The sequence below is a fragment of the Lampetra fluviatilis genome, chromosome 46, assembly GCF_964198595.1.
Source record: "Lampetra fluviatilis chromosome 46, kcLamFluv1.1, whole genome shotgun sequence".
NCBI classification, from domain to species: domain Eukaryota; kingdom Metazoa; phylum Chordata; class Hyperoartia; order Petromyzontiformes; family Petromyzontidae; genus Lampetra; species Lampetra fluviatilis.
Genome location: NC_136320.1, coordinates 9674979 through 9698753, shown reverse-complemented (window position 1 = coordinate 9698753; position 23775 = coordinate 9674979). Strand labels below are relative to the sequence as shown.

The window sequence follows — 23775 nt, the reverse complement described above, 5'->3', positions numbered from 1 at the left end:
AATACCTGTAATTGTCTGCTCACAGGCATGCAGTTAAACGGTGTCGTATTACTTGATAATTCACGTCCAATTTTGCACTAAGCCTGTAGCTATCAGAACGGTGAACATTATGTTTTATTTCTCACAATTTCGATGGATTATTTAATTAGTCTTGGCCAGTAGTAACCCGTTTTGCACAGAACTTCAACATTATCAAAATCTCGATTTAAAGCTTTCGTGACTGCAGGGATTCATCTTCTTGGTTCTTTCGGTAAAGTCACGTAGAAGGGAAGTAATAAAATAATAAAAATAAAACATAATAAAACAATTCTCACGACGTTTCGGCCACAACGCAAGCAGCCGTCCTCAGGTGAAAACCAGGTCTGTCGAGGCGACAGCGTCTGAATGAAACAGCACACGTGCTTGTAGCATATATAAGCTGGGTTGGAAGGGGGGAAAAAGGGGCGCCTTGACAAAAGAATATGCATATCAAGATGAATTTAGCATATTTATGACATATTTCGTTGCTTCCTCTTAGTATCTTTCACGCGACGGTCAATGGTATAGTGTATAGCAGATTGTATAAATAGTATAAAATTGTAATGTTTAATATAATGTATAAGGTAATATACAGTATCGTAATTGTATAGTGAATATACAGCAGTGTGGTATACAGTAGGGTGGGTAGAATAATACTTAGGGTAATATTATAGTCGAAGGTATAGAGTGTGTATAATAATAATACAGTATATAATTTAATGTTTGGTTTGTCTATGGTAGTATATAGTACGGGGTAGACCCGTGTGATGTAAGAGAAAAGTTTAGCTGGAAGCATATACATTTTTTGCGACGTAGAATTGTAATGTATTACTTACTGTTAGTAGCTCAGCTTATTGGAGAGTATATTTAGTATACTGATGATACTATGTAGTTTATACTTTAGTTTTTTACGTGGTGGTTTAGTAACTGCCGCTACATACTATTAACATTCGTTCCCTTTGTTAATGCTACCCCCTATCCCCTCCCTTTGATGCTGCTAATCCTGCATAATGCACGGGCATAATATGACTTTGAAACCCCCCGCCCACCTCCTACGCATTTCCCATAAATATGCTAAATTCCTCTTGATATGCAAATTATTTTGTTAGGGCGCTCTTCTTCCCCCTCCACCCAGCTTAACTATACGCTCCAAGCTTGGTGGTGTTTCATTCTTCACCTGAGGACGGCTGCTTGCGTTATAGCCGAAACGTCGTGAGAATTATTTTATTTTTATTATTTTATTTTATTATTTCCCTTCTACGTGACTTTACCGAAAGAACCAAAAAGATGAATCCCTTCAGTCACGAAAGTTTTAAATTGTTCAATTGTAGCACTTCTTGAACATGTTTAATCTCACTCCTCAGACTTCCACCATCTGACACTTTCTTAGCCCGATGTATGAGCGTCTTGATTTCTGTGCGAGTGATGGTGTCCTACTGAATTCAGATAGGCATCAGTGTGCATTTTCTTTTAGCAAATGCTGTGTTATTTTACCGTTTGGGCCGCATCCGAGCTAAATATCCAGGAATGGGAGAGTGTTATCTACCTCCACTTCCATGGATGGACGGGTTTTACGAGTTTAAATTATTAGAAAATGCATTAAGTGTATCTTTGCCTTGTGGCCAGACCACCAATGTGTCATCCACACATCTAAACCAAACAGAAGGTTATTAGTGTTTTTGAAGCCTTTGCTTCAAAGTCTTCCATGTACACATTTGCAATCGCAGCAGATAAAGGAGAGCCCATTGCTGAGCCTTCCTTTTGTTTATAGAAATCACCTTTCCACAGGAAATAATGCGTTCTTTAGACAGTGCTCAGCAAAATTTTGACTTAAAACTTTCGTGACTGCAGGAATTCATATTCTTGGTTCTTTCGGTAAAGTTACGTAGATAGAAACATTTTTAAGTAAATAACATAAAAACTACGACGTTTCTATCGCAAGCTGTTTTAAACCTTTAAAAACAGCTTGCCTTCAGTAGCCTTTCCCCTTTTTTCCTCCTGGTGATGATCGCTGGTGTTGTGATCGAAACGTCGTAGTTTTTATTTTATAAAAAAAATTATATCTATGTGACTTTCCCGAAAGAACCAAGAATATGTGCTCAGCTAGTCATGTGATGTCGTTGGCTAAACCTTGTTCGTTACCAGAGTATCGAGTAATTGAATTGACTCGTTCAACGAAACCCTCGTGAACAGAGACGTCACATCACAACTTACCAGGTTTGCTGACCCCTGATTGAAGGTACTAGAAGCGTGGAATCGCACGTGTGCAGCAGCAGCAATAGGCAGCAGCAGCAGCAACAGGCCGCGGTAGCAGCAGCAGCGGCAGCAGCAACAGGCGGTGACGGCAATGGCTTTCGTGCCACAGATGCGGCCAACTGGCCAACTTGGTAAGCACAATTTGATCTCCGTATTTTACACATTATACACACTGCAACACGTTATCGTGTAATTTATTGCGCAGCATACGTGACAAAGCAATGTATACCGTATGCAAATGGATGCATTATGTGTATATCTTTTTTAGTATTTTATATAAAAAAAAAAAATTTTATGAGCCGACCTGGTCCGGTTAAGTGTAAATTCCGGCTATTCGGAACCTGGCTACCTGGGATCCGGCTATCCAGGGTTCCCTGACGTTTTTTTCCTGGACTATTTGTGGAATGCGTTGATGTCTGCTTGCTGAGTCGCCCTTGGAACGGAGCATCTGAGCTTCGTGGGCTTTAACTCGGCCAAATGAACGCCTGGCGCTGTGGCAGTCTCCGCATGGTGTCTGTCGCGTGCCGTGTCGACAGCAGAGGTGCGCCGATTGCCCTGCGAGTGTCTCGTTGTTGCTCATTGGCGCAACACGCGATCCACGCATAGGCGGACGCGCCTGCTGCGTTCATTGGATTGTAGAGGACGTGGCCACGCACGCACTTGTCCTGGGCTCGAGTGGGTTGAAGGGTTTTGGAAGGGCGGACACGTTTTGAATGTTTAAAACAGAAAAACTTTTTTTAGCAGTGCTTTAAAAAAGTTGACACGAGATCACAATCATAAAGACGAAGGCAAAGATCACCCGTATAGCCTTAACAGACGGTACGGGCAAGTGCTGTTAGCGAGCACCTTTCATGGCCGGCACGGCACACGAGGGGTTGGGTGACCAACACCACGCCCGGCCGTCTTTGTCTCCCTAGTGGCGATATTTACCCATCGTACCAGGTATTCGTTTGTGGCCGAGTCGACCTAGGGGATGCCCAGGACCGATTCAGATAATCGTCACTGGTGTTGGCCGTGAGCAGGAATCAAACCCGGGTCGCCAGGGTCGTAGCGCAGCGTGCTAACCGCCTCACTACCGCTTCCCACACTGACACACAACAACCGCCATTCGCCACGAAGTGGCGGTGACGTCACCACGAGGCTTATGCCAGGCTATGTGCACTTTTAGGCCACATGAAGTGTCGAATGCCCGCTGGCAGGAGGTCACGGGGCAGACCCAGGTGCCACGGGTCGACTGACTGAGATGACTGGTTGATGCACCACCTGTGCCCCCTACTGTGCCAATTTGCTGTGCTTTATCCACCGTGCTCCGCTCGTTGTTGTGAGCGTCGCTCCTCCACCCTCCGTTGTTGTTGGAGGGCGACTACCTCCAACTGCCTAGCACGGTCTTTCACGAGCCTCCTCCACAGAGGCCGATCCTGACACCACTGGTACCAGTCATCGACAAGTCCTCCTGTACTACATCACTCCATCTCTTCTCTAGCCCATGCCGCGCCCGTTTTGCCCCCTCGATCCGGCCGAACAAAAGCTGTTTAGTCATGCGGTGAATGGGCATGCGAGCCACATGACCTAGCCAACGCAGCCTTGCCTGCCGGAGGAACCGATGGGACTTTGTCCACGATGGGTCATAGGCAGGCCAGCCTAAATGTTTCTAACTGGCGAAGATTCTTCATTCGGGGGGTCCACGGTTCGCAAGCGTAGAGAAGGGAGGGAATAACCGTGGCCCAGAAGACCTGAAGCTTCGTGCGGAGCGACAGACCAGGTAGCTTTCACACAGCGTTACGGAACCGATGCAAATATAATGCCGCTCGACTGATTCTGAGTGTGACCTCTGCTGTCAAACCAGAGCCGGTCATGAGCACACTGCCCAGGTATGGAAAACTCTTCAATCTCTCCACAACTGCCCCATCACCAATTGGGAGCTGTGGGGGTGGAGTGCCCGATACAAAAATACCCAGGCAGGTGCTTAGATTTGGTGAGGCTGATGGTAAGGCCCCACCTCTTAGTGGCACGCCTCCTCTGAGTGAGCTGCAATTACCAGGTCATCGGCATACATAACGTGGTTGACCAATAGGGAGCCATCCCTTGACCGCACCCGGGCATCGATCAGCCTCCCATTGTATCTGTACCAGATGGAAATTCCTCTGGTACAGCCATCAAAGGCTTCACGAACTAAGTGGTCGAAAAATATGTTAAATAATGTGGGAGCCAGAGGACATCCCTGTCGCATCCCAAAGGTGAATAGGGAATGGCTCTGACTCCCAGCCACGTAGTTTTACTCGGGCCCACTCACCATTATGAAGGTCCTTAATGATCGTGAGCAGAGGGTCAGGGACTCTGAAAGCACGAATAACAACCAGAGCCCAGGCTTACTGATGGTAGCATAGGCCTTGACCAGGTCAATAAATCAGAGATGTAGGTCTTGTTGGAATTCCCTACATCTCTGCTGTTGCAAACGGACAGTAAATATGGCATCTATGGAGGACCGCCCTTTCCTGAAACAGCATTGGGGCTCCGCAAGCCTCTCCTCAGCATGCCTGGCAAGGCGATGTTGAATGATACTTGCCAGGATCTTTCCCCCCACACTGAGGAGTGAGATGCCCCTGGAGTTGTTACAGTCTGTGCGGTCCCCCTTCTTAAAGAGAGGGACCACCAGGGCATCCTTCCAATCCTGCAGAACCCATCAAGTGGTCCAGACTGTTGTTATGATGTCATGTAGGGCAGTCTATGCACAAACGCCACTCTCCCTCAGCATTTTGCTTTGGAGATCGTCTCTGCCCGGTGCCTTTCTGGTCTCAGATTCTACTTCCTCAACAGATGGCACCTCAGCCAGCCACTCACAGGGGGTGACTTCTTCTTCCAATATTTGAGGCACCGCAGCCTCAGCAGGGTCATCCCCACTTCGCCCCACGATGTTTTCCATGTCGAGCGATTTCCCCTCCGCCAGGACTTTACAGAAATTATCATCAAATCTGCAAACCTGTTCCTCAACAACCCGCGACCACCACCCATCCTTGCAGTGCCTCACGGCTCTCCGAACCTCCGAGCGAAGGCTGCGGTAAGCCTCCTCATTCTCTGACGTAGGATACTGTAGACGATGAGAGTGGGCCTGTCGCTTTTTATAAGCCATCCTGAACACCTCCTCTGTCAGCCAGGGTCTCTGGGGAGGTTTGGACCGTGTATCCAAAGCAGCCATTACTGCTGTATGAGTCACAGTCTTAAACCTCGCCCATTTACCCTCGACGTCAGGAGGAGTGGGGGACGATGCCAACCCCAGCCGCAAACAATAAAATTATCGCTTGCACCTTTCATCAGCTAGCTGAGACCAGGCCACCTTAGGGGTGAATGGGGTCCTGGCTGTACACCCACCACCGGAGTGGAAGAATGGCAGGCACATCTTACAGATGACAAGTCGATGGTCAGAGGGCAGATCAGTTCCACGGTAGGCTCCGGTGTCAAGGACATGGGGCTGCATCCGCTGTTCCGTCACTATGTAGTCCAGCAGATGTTCTTGCTTGGACCCGGCATGCATCCATGATGTTGTGTGGATGTGCCGATACCGGAACAGCGTGTTGGTAATTACAAGCCCATGGGCTGCACAAAAATCTAGCAGCCTCCTACCGTTGTCATTGAGCTGATCTGGCCCACCAGGTGCCAGCATCATGACCAACTCGGGCATTGAAGTCACCCAACAAGATGACTCTAACCTGAGGGGCCACTTTAGCCAGCACCTGTGACTGGAGGTCATAGAAGGCATCTGACTCATCGGCTTTGCCTGCATCCCTCCACGGATGTTCGTCTTCAGTAGGGGCATAAGTAACCACGACCACCACTCCTCGCCTCTGGTTGATGGGAAGGCGAGCCCAAAGTAGCCTGGGGCTTACAGCTTCCCATATCTCACCACCACACTCCCATGCCCCCTTCATTCTTTTGTTCAGAAGAAGAGCCACTCCCTGTTGTTTGGTAGTCTCCTGCCCCGAGTAGAGGACTGTCCACCCCTCATGGTGGCAGGAGCCAGAGCCGGTCCACTGGACCACCTGAATGCCACAGAGATCCAGGCGGTACCGGTCCAGCTCCCAACAGAGGTGTGGCAGCCTCTCCTCCACAGCGAGTGTTCGAACATTCCACGTTGCCATCCGTAGTGGCTTTTCTTTGTTTCTGGAGGAGCCCCGAAGGTAAATATTCAATCTCCTGCCTCCGCCAAATGGGGTTTGGCCAGGAGACGTCATGAACGCCTGCCCCCCAGGGCCTCCGGCACAAGCTTATTAATTAGACATATTTTACATGGTTTTGTGGTAATTAATTGAAGGTGGAGGGGTTACTAGCCCCTCGCACCCGTCCAGAGCCCCCATTTAGCCGCTGTGGTCGTTACAAGCGCCATGAGCAGAAAAGCTAATCTAAATTGGCCCTCCCCCCACGGCACTGCCCACCACAGCGTTGCCGTCTGGCACCACGAGGAGGTAGGGGGTTGTTTTTCCCAGACTGACACACAACAACAACAACAACCGCCATTCGCCACTAAGTGGCGGTGACGTCACCACGACGCTTGTGCCAGGCCACACACACACACACTGACACACACACACTGACAACATCCGTGCATGTACACAGATACAACAACCGACATTCGTCAATAAGTGGCGGTGACGTCACCACGGCGCTTGAGCCAGACTCGGTGCACCTTGAGGCCACGTGAAGTGTCGAAGGCTAGCTCCTAGCAGGAGGTCACGGGGCAGACCGAGGTGCCATGGGTTGACTGACCGAGATGTGCTTCACCTGTGCCAACTTGCTGCGTGTTAGTCACTTGTTGTTGCGAGCGTCGCTCCTCTGCCCTCCTCTTTTGCTGGAGGGCGACTGCCCCCCAACAACCCAACAGCCTCAAAGTGCACCTAGCTTGGCACTGCCCAGTAGCGTCCCTCGCAAACCTCCTCCACAGAGTCCAATTGCACGAACACACACACGTGGTACATGTACACACGCGGCTCTGTGGCTGATTCGCAAGCACCGTGAGCGAAATTCATGTTGCAGCCATATAATTATTTACATTGCAACATTATAAATGGCTGATTGCCATTCACACTGCGTGCTATTAAACTGAAGAATGGCAATGGCGCGGCTGCAGGGACATCATTCGTTCTGCTACCGCGCCCTCGCTCGCGGATTTGCGGTCGCCGAGAGCCGAGCACTGCGCTGTTCATGCAGGTCCCTGCCTACCCAATGAGGCCTCGCCGAGTCTCAAGACATTTTTTCAGGAGGCTCCTGCCAAGTTTTCGCAATAGTGGGGAGCAATGTTGCTGCTGCGAGTGAACCCACTTTGGAGCACCGTTGGGATGTTACGGTCACTACCAGTTTCATTGGGTGTTGTTGTTGCTGTTGTTTTTAGCTAAGGGTGGAAATGGTGGAGCCCGGAGGAAAGCCGTGCATAACAGGGGGAGACAAGAGAAATATCTTCCGTATAGCATCAACAGACTGTAGGGACAAGTGCTGTTAGCGAGCACCTTTGAACACACGTGAAGGTGCTTCAGTAATGAATCGAACCTCGGCCCAACGTTTAAAAATGTTTACCCAACTTGTGGCATGCGATTGGAACGTTGGCCCAACATTGCATGCTCCCTCTGTGTTCGTCGTGACGTGCGCATGTCAAGCGAAGTTGCGTCACGTGTTGAGTAAGAGACCGCGGATCACCAGCTAACTCAAGACGCCTTCGAGAGAAGCAGCAAATTTCGATTTAAAGCTTTCGTGACTACAGGGATTCATCTTCTTGGTTCTTTCGGTAAAGTCACGTAGAAGGAAAATAATAAAATAATAAAAATAAAACATAATAAAATAATTCTCACGACGTTTCGGCAGACTCTGCCTTCTCGACAGACCTGTTCTCCACCTGAAGACGGCTGCTTGCGTTGTGGCCGAAACGTCGTGAGAATTATTTTATTATGTTTTATTTTTATTATTTTATTATTTTCCTTCTACGTGACTTTACCGAAAGAACCAAGAAGAAGAAGCAGCAAACGCAAAGTCTGGCTGTCGCGGAACGGCTGTCTGGGAACGTCATCCGCCACCGTTTGTCGACGAGTTCTGTCCTTCGCGAAGCCTTGCGCGCGTCTCGCCATCGCGAATCGCGACCACTGCTGCTGCTGCTGCCACTGCTGCTGCTGCAGCCGCTGCTGCTGCTGCCACTGCTGCTGCTGCTGCCACAGCTGCTGCATCTTCAGCAATTGGCCCGAGCGTGCCCGGTCCTCTCGTTCGCCCAATCACCACACCGCCGCCGGACTATTCGCACTTGGAATTAAGAAAAAGCACAAAAAAGCCTTTCCCGGTTTAGAATGACTGTAATCAGGCAAGCTTTTAAATAGAAGCCAGTTAATTGAAATTCTTAAGTCTAGAGGCTTTTAATTGAGTCTTCGTAAATCTGCCGCAAATTGGATTTTGGTTTTGTTGGGATGGGGGAGGGGGGTAAGTGGGGGTTGTCGAGGGTTGGAGATACATTTCCTCGGGGTGCATTTCTGCCGGGTTATCGAGAGCGGCCCGGTGAGTCGCCCCATCCCACGGGGCGACTCTACCCTGAGCCGCATTGCCCGATCGGCGCGTGCACAGACCGGGATGAGAAAATAATCACAACACGAATAGAGCCGTGGAGCAGAATCAGAAGGACGAGGAGGAGACAGGGGGAGGGTGAGGGAGCGGATGTGGTGACTGTGATAGTAGCAGTAGCGGAGAGACGAGGGGGAGACCTGGGGAGGGTGAGGGGTCTGCACCACACACAAGGCGGCGGATAAAGAGGGTGGGGGTGGGTGGCCCTGGGAAGGCACGGGGGAGAGGCGTCACCGCGGCGGGCGCAGCCGTGGCCGCCCTGGTAAATCCCGGCAGCAATCGTCGCGCGCGGCTGCAGCTCCCGCAGCGAGCCTGACCCCGCGGGGACCCCCACCCGTGCCATGCTCCACCGGGACCGACGTAACGGCGCCCTGACCGCGCTCCCACGGCCAGCGTCGGTCAATAACTCCACGCGTGATCAATTGTTCCGAGTGGCTCTGTCGCTGGGTGCTCGCCACTTATAAGCCACCGCTCCCGTCGCCCCCCCCGCACCCCTCCTGAATGCGCTCCCCTCTCAGCGGTGGGGCGTGTGGCATTCTCCGCGCGGTTTTAACTTCGATTGCAAATTGGCGCAGCTCATCTCTGCTGGCGAGTGACAATCAGGGCGCGTGCGGTAATGGATGGGGGGGGGAGGTTCGAATCTGTTTCATTTACATTACCGGGTAAACTGCTTTTGAGAAAGAAAAAAAACACGAATACAGGAGACACGGCGAATATCGGTGTCGCGAAGAAACCGAACCGCGCTTCGCTCTTCGTGACTCAACAACGACGGCAGGTGCCACAGCGGCGGTGTGACGGGTCAGCAGTGCACGGATTTCCATCTCCCGGCGCGGCAGCTGCAAGAACGAAACCTCTCCGCGCGCTGATGCTGGCTCGCTGTGCCCGGGCGTGTGCCGAGCGCGCGTGATACGAGGAGAGCTCCCTTGGGCTCCCCGCCCAGGCAGATTGACGAGCCAACTTCACTCTGCCGTCTCCCTCAAGCCTCTTCTAACGACGCCTCGCTCTCTAAATCAACTGCTCGAGCTGAGTAGGGGGGGGGGGGAGCAACGTGCAGGGGGTGGGGGAGCGAGGGTAATGACCGTGGCGGAGCGACGAGCCGACGCCGCCCAGAGCGCCGGGCTCGCGTTGCAGCCACTCGGGATGAGAGCTGCGGGCTCCAGTGGGGGAGTCGGACCCCTCCGAGCCTGGGCACCAGCGATGACCAAACATCCCCGTCACGTCAACAGACGATGATATTCGTCAATGACCGGACTCACATACACCTTAGATCAGGGGTCCCCAACCGCCGGGCCGCACAGCACGAGGTGAGAGCGGTGAGTCTGCGCGTGGCCCGCCCCCATTATTTTATTATTGACCACTTCCGTCCGCGCCTCTTTCCCGTACTGCGCCCTTGTGTCAGTCACAGTCGTGGTAAGCCCACAAGCTCTAACCCCTAGTAGCCCCCCCGGTCCGTGAAAAAACTGTCTTCGACGAAACCGGTCCCTGGTGCCAAAAAGGTTGCGGACCGCTGCCTTAGATGGTAGTACAGCAAGCTGGTTGGCTACCTCTGCGTGCACAACTGAGGGTTGTCACCTCACACGTGTTTACTTAGTCCAGGTCCTCCTGTTTACTCCCAACATTCCGCTCGTTTGCTCGCTCAATAACTCGCTCACTCAGTCACTCTCTTGGTGACCCACTCGCTCACTCAGTCACTCTCTTGGTGACCCACTCGCTAACTCAGTCACTTTCTTGGTGACCCACTCGCTCACTCAGTCACTCTCTTGGTCACCCACTCGCTCACTCAGTCACTCTCTTGGTGACCCACTCGCTCACTCAGTCACTCTCTTGGTGACCCACTCGCTCACTCAGTCACTCTCTTGGTGACCCACTCGCTCACTCAGTTACTCTCTTGGTCACCTACTCGCTCACTCAGTCACTCACTTGGTGACCCACTCGCTCACTCAGTCACTCACTTGGTGACCCACTCGCTCACTCAGTCACTCTCTTGGTGACCCACTCGCTCACTCAGTCACTCACTTGGTGACCCACTCGCTCACTCAGTCACTTTCTTGGTGACCCACTCGCTCACTCAGTCACTCTCTTGGTCACCCACTCGCTCACTCAGTCACTCTCTTGGTGACCCACTCGCTCACTCAGTCACTCTCTTGGTGACCCACTCGCTCACTCAGTCACTCTCTTGGTGACCCACTCGCTCACTCAGTTACTCTCTTGGTCACCCACTCGCTCACTCAGTCACTCACTTGGTGACCCACTCGCTCACTCAGTCACTCACTTGGTGACCCACTCGCTCACTCAGTCACTCTCTTGGTGACCCACTCGCTCACTCAGTCACTCACTTGGTGACCCACTCGCTCACTCAGTCACTCCCTTGGTGACCCACTCGCTCACTCAGTCACTCTCTTGGTGACCCACTCGCTCACTCAGTCACTCTCTTGGTGACCCACTCGCTCACTCAGTCACTCACTTGGTGACCCACTCGCTCACTCAGTCACTCTCTTGGTGACCCAATCGCTCACTCAGTCACTCTCTTGGTGACCCACTCGCTCACTCAGTCACTCTTTTGGTGACCCGCTCGCTCACTCAGTCACTCTCTGGGTGACCCACTCGCTCACTCAGTCACTCACTTGGTGACCCACTCGCTCACTCAGTCACTCTCTTGGTGACCCACTCGCTCACTCAGTCACTCTCTTGGTGACCCACTCGCTCACTCAGTCACTCTCTTTGTGACCCACTCGCTCACACAGTCACTCACTTGGTGGCTCACTCAGTCACTCTCTTGGTGATCCGCTCACTCACGCGTGCGAGTGGCCAAGTAGAGGGGGGGGTCCCACTGCAAGACCCTCGTCAAATCCCTCAAGGACTGTTGGAGGCTTTGCCTGGATAAACCAAGTCCCAAACTATTGTTACCACGAGCAAAATGACGAAGCAGGCAATACGCCGCCTGCCTATATCTCTCCAGTCACACACAAAATACAAGTTTATTTTTATACTCATCCCATCAGCCAGACGGCTTTCCCGCTGGGAGTGCATCATTTCAGCAGCAAAAGCTTTGGGATGGTTTTGACGTTCAGTGTCTCATGAGCAGCAAAGTCAGGCTTGTACTTGAAGAAATGCTGGTGAAATGTCTGGTGCTGACAGGCAAAGGCCCTCGATATAATACACACAACACACAACATACTCGCATCGCAGTCGAGAATATAGGTGACAGCATAAATAAGCTGAACATGCTATACACATCAGCAGAGTCAGTGAATGTGCTTGTTGTTGAACTAATGCAGCTAAAATGATGCTCTCCCAGGAGGAAGCCGTGTGACTGATGAGATGAGTAATAAACATATGGAGGGACAGATACGTGGCAAGGAGACATTTGGTCTGCTTCTCTATGTTGCTATTAACATTTCCCACAAGGACACAAACGTTGATGCTGTCTTATTAATTATCATCATTATTAATTATCATCATTATTAATTATCATCATTATTAATGATCATCATTATTAATTATCATCATTATTATTGTTAGATTCAAATCGGTGCGTCGTTTCTTCTGGCGCACGCTGCATTTCATTTGCGGATCAAACTTCGCGCTCCGATTTACATGAAACACAAAATCCCAGGCGCTCGCTGCTGCCGTGCACACGGCTCCCTTGGCGAATCGCAGACGACTTTGACCCCGACGATGATGACGAAGCTTGGAAAGCCGAACGGAGTTCACAGGAATCACAAACAACAAACGCCACCTTCGTGAAAGACCCAACGATGCAGAAGATCCCCATGGCATCGATCTCTGCAATGAGGCTCCTTTGGCCACAACCGTTGAACCGCATCCACTGCGCAAACCACGGCAACAGCAACAGCAGCAGATGCTGATACTGGCTTCACAAATGGAACATTTTAAAAATCTCCGGGAGTGTGCGGCGACTGTGGTCACCACCCAGTAACGGAATCAGGAAACGCACGACGACGCCTCAAGGCCCGATTCATAAACACGAAGCGGGCACAGCACCATCGCGATGGACGCTGCTACTCCTCATGCAATTATCCGGCTCAGCAACAACAACAATAATAACCATACTTTAATTTTGTATAGAGTCATTCATGCCAACAGCATCCCACAATCACCTCCATGTCAATTGACAGCTGTTCCCCTCCGTCAACATCAGTCCGCACGACCAAGAAGAACCGACTCATCTGCCAGTGACGCAGTGAGAGTTGTAAATGTTTAAGTCCCAGGACACAATTACAGACCACAACACGACGACACTTTTCTTTAAATGAACCCACTCAATAATTAATTGGCCGATAACACCTTTATATAGAGAGGATCGCAGAGCTTGGGGGGGGGGGTGCCTGCTGCTGCGAGCGGACCCCGTGCGGTGGCAGCGCGGCGTCACGAGTGAAGACGGCGATTATAAAATGTCACGACAGCGCGGTCAAATCAGTGCGACGAGTTACTTCACTTGCTGGCCATCGCTGCTGCTGCTGAGGATCACTAAAGAGAGAGAGGGCGGTGCTGCTCGGTGGAAGCGGTGGGGGCGAAGCGATGTGACAAGCGGCACCAGGCTCACCATCGTGCGCGGGCTCCTCCCCCACTCGAGCTGCAGCAGACGCACGACTGCTGCAGAGCGCGCGTGGGGCACGGCACGCGGTGGTGTCGCCGGTCACAACAATACAGCAACAACTATAGATGTTGCTCGCGTAAGACTGCCTGCTTAGCAGCAGCAGCAGTGCGTGGCACGAGTGGTAGAGAGAGCAGAGATTGAGATGCGCGCTCACGAAGCTGAGCGAGTGAGCCAGCGAGAGCCATGGAGAGAATGAGCGAGCCAGATTGAGTGAGTGAGCCAAAGTGATTGAGAGTCAGAGTGATTGAGAGTTAGAGTGAGTGAGAGTAAGAGTGAGTGAGTGAGCCAGAGTGAGTGAGTGAGCCAGAGTGAGTGAGTGAGTGAGCGAGTCAGAGTGATTGAGAGTCAAAGTGATTGAGAGTCAGAGTGAGTGAGCCAGAGTGAGTGAGTGAGCCAGAGTGAGTGAGTGAGCCAGAGTGAGTGAGTGAGCTACCATAGGTGAGTGAGCCATAGAGAATGTGTGTGTGCGTGTTGAACTTATTTCGCACCGTGCATAGCCAACCGTGTTAATCGGAGGTGCGGGAATTAAAGTGAGTGAGCCCGAGTGAGAGCACCGGAGTGAGTCAGCCCGAGTGAGTGAGCCAGAGTGAGTGAGTGAGCGCGGCAGAGTGAGTGAGCCCGAGTGAGTGTGAGCCAGAGTGAGTGAGTGAGTCAGAGTGAGTGAGTGAGCCAGAGTGAGTCAGAGTGAGTGTGAACCAGAGTGAGTGAGTGAGTCAGAGTGAGTGAGTGAGCCAGAGTGAGTCAGAGTGAGGGTGAACCAGAGTGAGTGAGTGAGCCCGAGTGATTGTGAACCAGAGTGAGCCAGAGTGAGTGAGTGAGCTAGAGTGAGTGAGTGAGCCAGAGTGAGTGTGAGCCAGAGTGAGTCAGAGTGAGTGTGAGCCAGAGTGAGCCCCAGTGAGTGTGAGCCAGAGTGAGTCAGAGTGAGTGTGAGCCAGAGTGAGTCAGAGTGAGTGTGAGCCAGAGTGAGCCCCAGTGAGTGTGAGCCAGAGTGAGTCAGAGTGAGTGTGAGCCAGAGTGAGCCCCAGTGAGTGTGAGCTAGAGTGAGTGTGAGCCAGAGTGAGCCAGAGTGAGTGTGAGCCAGAGTGAGCCAGAGTGAGTGTGAGCCAGAGTGAGTCAGAGTGAGTGTGAGCCAGAGTGAGTCAGAGTGAGTTTGAGCCAGAGTGAGCCCCAGTGAGTGTGAGCCAGAGTGAGTGTGAGCCAGAGTGAGTCAGAGTGAGTTTGAGCGGTGGTGAGCGCCTCGCTGTGCACACGGCACCGAGCGGAGTCTCTTCGCCGTGGCTCGCTCACAGATGCTCACTGCGAAACCTAAGAACCCGACACGATCATATCCCATGCATGGTGATGTCATTCAAATTCACGCCATCGCGCGCGCCCCTCGTCAGGGTCCAAAACTGCTCATTGCGATGCCACGTGGCAATCTGGCTGCAGACGGAGACCCCGGGTCACCCTTGCGAGTTGAGAGACTCAAGCCGGCCGGTTACACAATCATCAGCCTGGAACATGGATTGGCCTTTCTCAAGACACACAGCAGTGCGTAATAATAATCATCATATTTTTTAATTTACACAATCGCTGAGCACAGGCCCAAAACGTCAAGCAGGCGGTGACAATCAGCGCTATTGTCAATGCTGTAATCGAGGAGAGTGGAACTCGCTTCTGGAATTGAGCGACGTTTTTGTTGTTAAGAGCTGGGGGGGAGGGCGGGGAAGAGACGACGATGGGAGGAGGGAATTGAGCAGTGGAGGAGCGCGAGGGAAGGAGCAGAGCGAGAGAAGTGAGGTGACCTGCAGTGTTGTGAGTGGGTGGGTGAGTGAGTGGGTGAGTGAGTAGATGAGTGGGTGAGTCTGTGAGTGGGTGAGTGGGTGAGTGTTTTGTGACCTGCAGTGTGGTGAGTGGATGGGTGAGTGAGTGGGTTTGTGAGTAGATGAGTAGGTGAGTCTGTGAGTGGGTGAGTGTTTTGTGACCTGCAGTGTGGTGAGTGGGTGGGCGAGTGAGTGGGTTAGAGAGTAGATGCGTGGGTGAACAGATGAGTGCCTTTTTGTTTTTGTGACCTGCAGTATGGTTGGCTATGTACGGTGCGAAAGAAGTTCAACAGACATACGTACAATGGTGGATCAGACGAAACAGTCGAGGTCTGGTCGACCAAGTCCACACGGGTGGAGGAATCGACGCGTGCCCACGGCAACAGCAACCATGGCAAGTAGAGGAGCGATAGAAGAGTGACAGGGAGGCAACTGACCGCCGCTGAGCGAGTAACCGGCGTGAATTAGTGATCCTTACAAAGCACAAACACGGAGACCACAACACCCGGCAAACTAGGATACGCAGACATGGGTCGTTGGCTGGATGCGGGAGGGAGCGGCCCACGCCGAAGGCAGCTCCACTACGGCACGGCGACTCGCTGCTGCTGTTGCGGTGACCCCCGTAGCAGCAGCATCGAGTCGCGGGCATGAGTGGCGATTTGCGGGTCCCTTTCATGTCGGGTACGGGCGGCTCGAGGACGGCGCGCAGACTCGATGCCAGTGTACAGCAGAGTAGGTGATTGTCTCTTTTTCTCTCATACTATCTTTTTTATTTCACCACGTAAGGCCCCATCTAACTACGTAGCTCTTTCTTCCAAAGCGACCTGGCCACAAATGAGAGCTCAGCAAAGTGGCGTCTCATCACGTGGACATTTATAGAAGCCACATCATCTAAACGCGTGATTCTAAACGTGAAGGGAAAGCCTCGAGGACGCGGAGAAAAATCCAGTGACGACGGGGAGAGAGACAAGCAGGCGTCAGGGTCGGGATCGAACCCACGACCTCCTGCACACCAGGCGAGGTAGTTAACATCTCCTAGCCACCGTGATGATGATGAGAGAGAGAGACACGCAAACTCCAAATATACAGCAGCAGGCGTCAGGGTCTGGAAGTAACCCACGACCTCCTGCATACCAGGCGAGGTAGTTAACATCTCCTAGCCACCGTGATGATGATGAGAGAGATACACGCAAACTCCAAATATACAGCAGGCATCAGGGTCGGGATTGAATCCACGACCTCCTGCATACCAGGCGAGGGATTTAACATCTCTTAGCCACATTGATGATGATGAGAGAGAGAGAGACACGCAAACTCCAAATATACAGCAGCAGGCGTCAGGGTCGGGATTGAATCCACGACCTCCTGCATACCAGGCGAGGGAGTTAACATCTCCTAGCCACCGTGGCGCCCAATTACAATGCCGCTCTTGGCTCTCGAGTTCAAGGCGAACCGACGGACAAACACCTCTGGCACGTGACACGACGTTGCTGGCGTTGACCATGCTGGTGGCCACCATCACGGTGGCTAGGGGAGCGACTGCTCTAACATCATCACCCTCGCCCCGCGGCCCCCAGACGACCGAGACGGGAGCCGCCGCTCCAGCCTCGAGCTGAGCCGCCGCGGAGTTCCCGGAGTCCAGCGGAGTCGACCACATTCACACGCGCCCATAGGAGGGGTGTCGCGATGCGTACAAGGGCACAGAGACTCGACGGTGTCGTGCAGACCACACAATATTGAGTACACTATGTGATGAACGCTGTGACAGTGCGTGAACTCCACGACAGTGCGTGAACTCTACGACAGTGCGTGAACTCTACGACAGTGCGTGAACTCTACGACAGTGCGTGAACCCCACGGCAGTGCGTGAACTTTACGACAGTGCGTGAACTCCACGACAGTGCGTGAACCCCACAACAGTGCGTGAACTCTACGACAGTGCGTGAACTCTACGACAGTGCGTGAACTCTACGAAAGTGCGTGAACTCCACGACAGTGCGTGAACCCCACGACAGTGCGTGAACTCTATGACAGTGCGTGAACTCTACGACAGTGCGTGAACTCTACGACAGTGCGTGAACTCTACGACAGTGCGTGAACCCCACGACAGTGCGTGAACTCTACGACAGTGCGTGAACTCCACGACAGTGCGTGAACCCCACGACAGTGCGTGAACTCTACGACAGTCCGTGAACTCTACGACAGTGCGTGAACTCTACGACAGTGCGTGAACTCCACGACAGTGCGTGAACTCTACGACAGTGCGTGAACTCTACGACAGTGCGTGAACTCTACGACAGTGCGTGAACTCCACGACAGTGCGTGAACTCTACGACAGTGCGTGAACTCTACGACAGTGCGTGAACTCCACGACAGTGCGTGAACCCCACGACAGTGCGTGAACTCTACGACAGTGCGTGAACTCTACGACAGTGCGTGAACTCCACGACAGTGCGTGAATTCTACGACAGTGCGTGAACTCTACGACAGTGCGTGAACTCCACGACAGTGCGTGAACTCTACGACAGTGCGTGAACCCCACGACAGTGCGTGAACTTTACGACAGTGCGTGAACTCCACAACAGTGCGTGAACTCTACGACAGTGCGTGAACCCCACGACAGTGCGTGAACTCTACGACAGTGCGTGAACCCAACGACAGTGCGTGAACTCTACGACAGTGCGTGAACTCCACGACAGTGCGTGAACTCTACGACAGTGCGTGAACTCTACGACAGTGCATGAACCCCACGACAGTGCATGAACTCTACGACAGTGCGTGAACTCTACGACAGTGCGTGAACCCCACGACAGTGAGTGTACTCTACGACAGTGCGTGAACTCCACGACAGTGCGTGAACTCTACGACAGTGCGTGAACCCCACGACAGTGCGTGAACTCTACGACAGTGCGTGAACCCCACGACAGTGCGTGAACTCTACGACAGTGCGTGAACCCCACGACAGTGCGTGAACTCTACGACAGTGCGTGAACCCCACGACAGTGCGTGAACTCCACGACAGTGCGTGAACTCTACGACAGTGCGTGAACCCCACGACAGTGCGTGAACTCTACGACAGTGCGTGAACCCCACGACAGTGCGTGAACTCTACGACAGTGCGTGAACCCCACGACAGTGCGTGAACTCTACGACAGTGCGTGAACCCCACGACAGTGCGTGAACTCTACGACAGTGCGTGAACCCCACGACAGTGCGTGAACTCTACGACAGTGCGTGAACCCCACGACAGTGCGTGAACTCTACGACAGTGCGTGAACCCCACGACAGTGCGTGAACTCCACGACAGTGCGTGAACTCTACGGCAGTGCGTGAACTTCACGGCAGTGCGTGAACTCTACGGCAGTGCGTGAACACTACGACAGTGCGTGAACTCCACGGCAGTGCGTGAACTCTATGGCAGTGCGTGAACTCTACGACAGTGCGTGAACTCTACGGCAGTGCGTGAACTCTACGGCAGTGCGTGAACTCTACGGCAGTGCGTGAACTCTGCGACAGTGCGTGAACTCCACGGCAGTGCGTGAACTCTACGGCAGTGAGTGAACTCTACGACAGTGCGTGAACTCCACGGCAGTGCGTGAACTCTACGGCAGTGCGTGAACTCTACGACAGTGCGTGAACTCCACGGCAGTGCGTGAACTCTACGACAGTGCGTGAACTCTACGACAGTGCGTGAACTCCACGGCAGTGCGTGAACTCTACGACAGTGCGTGAACTCCACGGCAGTGCGTGAACTCTACGACAGTGCGTGAACTCTACGACAGTGCGTGAACTCTACGACAGTGCGTGAACTCTACGACAGTGCGTGAACTCAACGACAGTGCGTGAACTCAACGACAGTGCGTGAACTCCACGACAGTGTGTGAACTCTACGACAGTGCATGAAATCTAGAGCAGTGCGTGAACTCCACGACAGTGCGTGAACTCCACGACAGCGCGTGAACTCCACGACAGTGCGTGAACTCTACGACAGTGCGTGAACTCTACGGCAGTGCGTGAACTCCACGACAGTGCGTGAACTCCACGACAGTGCGTGAACTCCACGACAGCGCGTGAACTCTACGGCAGTGCGTGAACTCTACGGCAGTGCGTGAACTCCACGACAGTGCGTGAACTCCACGACAGTGCGTGAACTCTACGACAGTGCGTGAACTCTACGGCAGTGCGTGAACTCCACGACAGTGCGTGAACTCCACGACAGTGCGTGAACTCCACGACAGCGCGTGAACTCCACGGCAGTGCGTGAACTCTACGACAGTGCGTGAACTCCACGGCAGTGCGTGAACTCTACGACAGTGCGTGAACTCCACGACAGTGCGTGAACTCTACGACAGTGCGTGAACTCCACGACAGTGCGTGAACCCCACGACAGTGCGTGAACTCCACGACAGTGCGTGAACTCTACGACAGTGCGTGAACCCCACGACAGTGCGTGAACTCTACGACAGTGCGTGAACCCCACGACAGTGCGTGAACTCTACGACAGTGCGTGAACCCCACGACAGTGCGTGAACTCTACGACAGTGCGTGAACTCCACGGCAGTGCGTGAACTCTACGGCAGTGCGTGAACTCTACGACAGTGCGTGAACTCCACGGCAGTGCGTGAACTCTACGACAGTGCGTGAACTCTACGACAGTGCGTGAACTCCACGGCAGTGCGTGAACTCTACGACAGTGCGTGAACTCTACGACAGTGCGTGAACTCAACGACAGTGCGTGAACTCAACGACAGTGCGTGAACTCCACGACAGTGTGTGAACTCTACGACAGTGCATGAACTCTAGAGCAGTGCGTGAACTCCACGACAGTGCGTGAACTCCACGACAGCGCGTGAACTCCACGACAGTGCGTGAACTCTACGACAGTGCGTGAACTCTACGGCAGTGCGTGAACTCCACGACAGTGCGTGAACTCCACGACAGTGCGTGAACTCCACGACAGCGCGTGAACTCTACGGCAGTGCGTGAACTCTACGGCAGTGCGTGAACTCCACGACAGTGCGTGAACTCCACGACAGTGCGTGAACTCTACGACAGTGCGTGAACTCTACGGCAGTGCGTGAACTCCACGACAGTGCGTGAACTCCACGACAGTGCGTGAACTCCACGACAGCGCGTGAACTCCACGGCAGTGCGTGAACTCTACGACAGTGCGTGAACTCCACGGCAGTGCGTGAACTCTACGACAGTGCGTGAACTCCACGACAGTGCGTGAACTCTACGACAGTGCGTGAACTCTACGACAGTGCGTGAACTCTACGACAGTGCGTGAACTCCACGACAGTGCGTGAACTCTACGGCAGTGCGTGAACTCTACGGTAGTGCGTGAACTCTACGGCAGTGCGTGAACTCTACGACAGTGCGTGAACTCCACGGCAGTGCGTGAACTCCACGGTAGTGCGTGAACTCCACGACAGTGCGTGAACTCCACGGCAGTACGTGAACTCCACAGTAGTGCGTGAACTCTACGACAGTGCGTGAACTCTACGACAGTGCGTGAACTCCACGGTAGTGCGTGAATTCCACGGCAGTGCATGAACTCCACGGTAGTGCGTGAACTCCACGACAGTGCGTGAACTCTACGGCAGTGCGTGAACTCTACGACAGTGCGTGAACTCCACGGTAGTGCGTGAACTCTACGACAGTGCGTGAACTCCACGGTAGTGCGTGAACTCTACGACAGTGCGTGAACTCTACGACAGTGCGTGAACTCCACGGTAGTGCGTGAACTCTATGACAGTGCGTGAACTCCACGGCAGTGCGTGAACTCCACGGAAGTGCGTGAACTCTACGGCAGTGCGTGAACTCCACGACAGTGCGTGAACTCCACGACAGTGCGTGAACTCCACGACAGTGCGTGAACTCTACGACAGTGCGTGAACTCCACGGTAGTGCGTGAACTCTACGACAGTGCGTGAACTCCACGGCAGTGCGTGAACTCCACGGTAGTGCGTGAACTCTACGGCAGTGTGTGAACTCCACGACAGTGCTTGAACTCCACGACAGTGCGTGAACTCCACGACAGTGCGTGAACTCTACGACAGTGCGTGAACTCCACGGTAGTGCGTGAACTCTACGACAGTGCGTGAACTCCACAACAGTGCGTGAACTCCACGACAGTGCGTGAACTCTACGACAGTGCGTGAACTCTACGGCAGTGCATGAGCTCTACGACAGTGCGTGAACTCCACGGTAGTGCGTGAACTCTATGATAGTGCGTGAACTCCACGACGGTGCGTGAACTCCACGACAGTGCGTGAACTCTACGACAGTGCGTGAACTCTACGACAGTGCGTGAACTCCACGACAGTGCGTGAACTCCACGACAGTGCGTGAACTCTACGACAGTGCGTGAACTCCACGACAGTGCGTGAACTCTACGGCAGTGCGTGAACTCCACGACAGTGCGTGAACTCTACGGCAGTGCGTGAACTCCACGACAGTGCTTGAACTCTACGGCAGTGCGTGAACTCTACGATAGTGCGTGAACTCCACGACAGTGCGTGAACTCTACGACAGTGCGTGAACTCCACGGTAGTGCGTGAACTCTACGACAGTGCGTGAACTCCACAACAGTGCGTGAACTCCACGACAGTGCGTGAACTCTACGACAGTGCGTGAACTCCACAACAGTGCGTGAACTCCACGACAGTGCGTGAACTCTACGACAGTGCGTGAACTCCACGACAGTGCGTGAACCCCACGCAAGTGCGTGAACTCTACGGCAGTGCGTGAACTCCACGGCAGTGCGTGAACCCCACGCAAGTGCGTGAACCCCACGACAGTGCGTGAACTCTACGACAGTGCGTGAACTCCACGGCAGTGCGTGAATTCTACGACAGTGCGTGAACTCTACGACAGTGCGTGAACTCCACGACAGTGCGTGAACTCTACGACAGTGCGTGAACTCCACGGCAGTGCGTGTACTCTACGACAGTGCGTGAACTCTACGACAGTGCGTGAACCCCACGACAGTGCGTGAACTCTACGACAGTGCGTGAACTCCACGGCAGTGCGTGAACTCCACGACAGTGCGTGAACTCCACGACAGTGCGTGAACCCCACGACAGTGCGTGAACCCCACGACAGTGCGTGAACCTCACGACAGTGCGTGAACCCCACGACAGTGCGTGAACCCCACGACAGTGCGTGAACCCCACGACAGTGCGTGAACCCCACGACAGTGTGTGAACTCTACGACAGTGCGTGAACCCCACGACAGTGCGTGAACCCCACGACAGTGCGTGAATTCCACGACAGTGCGTGAACCCCACGACAGTGCGTGAACCCCACGACAGTGCGTGAACTCCACGACAGTGCGTGAACCCCATGACAGTGCGTGAACTCTACGACAGTGCGTGAACTCTACGACAGTGCGGGAACTCCACGACAGTGCGTGAACCCCACGACAGTGCGTGAACTCCACGACAGTGCGTGAACTCTACGACAGTGCGTGAACTCCACGACAGTGCGTGAACTCTACGACAGTGCGTGAACTCCACGACAGTGCGTGAACTCCACGACAGTGCGTGAACTCCACGACAGTGCGTGAACTCTACGACAGTGCGTGAACCCCCCGACAGTGCGTGAACTCCACGGCAGTGCGTCAACTCTACGGTGCTGGAGGGGCTCTCGGACGGTCGTGTTCAGGCCGGCGGACTCCGCCTCACCTGGTGAGCGGGGGGCACTGCAGAGACGAGGGCCACGACTTGCGCGCCCCGGCGAGTCCCGGGCGTGCGGGCCCCCCGCCGCCGCCCGGGAGGCCCTCCACAGCGAGGCCGCGCTCCATGGGCACGCGGCGCGGGCCCCGCTCGGGCCCCGTGTCCGAGTTGCCACGCCGGGTGACGCGCATGGGCACGCGCGCCGCCTGCCGCCACAGGTGCTTGGGCGCCTTGGCGGCGGTGGCGGTGTCGGAGCCTCCCACCGCCGCGGCCGGCTCCAGGACGATGATGGGCAGCGTGGCAGGGCGACCCTCCATGGTAGGCAGGGTGCGTGGGGAGCAGCAGGGTGTCGAGTGCGTGGGGGAGTAGGTGGGTAGGTGAGTAGGTGGGTGGGGGAGTAGGTGGGTGGGTGAGTGAGTAGGTGGGTGGGTGAGTAGGTGGGTGGGTGAGTAGGTGGGTGGGGGAGTAGGTGGGTGAGGGAGTAGGTGGGTGGGGGAGTAGGTGGGTGGGTGAGTAAGTAGGTTGATGGGTTGGTGAGTAGGGATGTGGATGGGTTGGTGAGTAGGGATGTGGATGGGTTGGTGAGTAGGGATGTGGATGGGTTGGTGAGTAGGGATGTGGATGGGTTGTGTGAGTAGTTAGTCGGATACGCAATGGTGAGTACGTGTGAAATCACGTGGGGGTTTAGCAGGGATGTATGCGGATGGTGAGGTACCTCTAGAGATGGGTCGTATACAGCCTTGGGATGTATTCAAACACGCGGACAGGGAGGTAGGCGCACGCGTGGGTATGTACTGAGACGGCGCTG

The 23775-nt window shown here is 53.7% G+C and overlaps 1 protein-coding gene across 2 annotated transcripts in view; it reads right to left on the bottom strand.

Annotated features, from left to right (window-relative positions):
• Positions 1 to 23412, bottom strand: part of LOC144947763 (3',5'-cyclic-AMP phosphodiesterase 4C-like) — a 346365-nt gene extending 322953 nt beyond the window's left edge. For both annotated transcript variants that reach the window (XM_078877116.1, XM_078877117.1), the window contains exon 1: positions 22977 to 23412. In XM_078877116.1, coding sequence (XP_078733242.1) covers positions 22977 to 23284 — 308 coding nt within the window. In that variant the 5' untranslated portion in view covers positions 23285 to 23412. The remainder of the gene's footprint in view (positions 1 to 22976) is intronic.
• Positions 23413 to 23775: the final 363 nt, after the last annotated feature.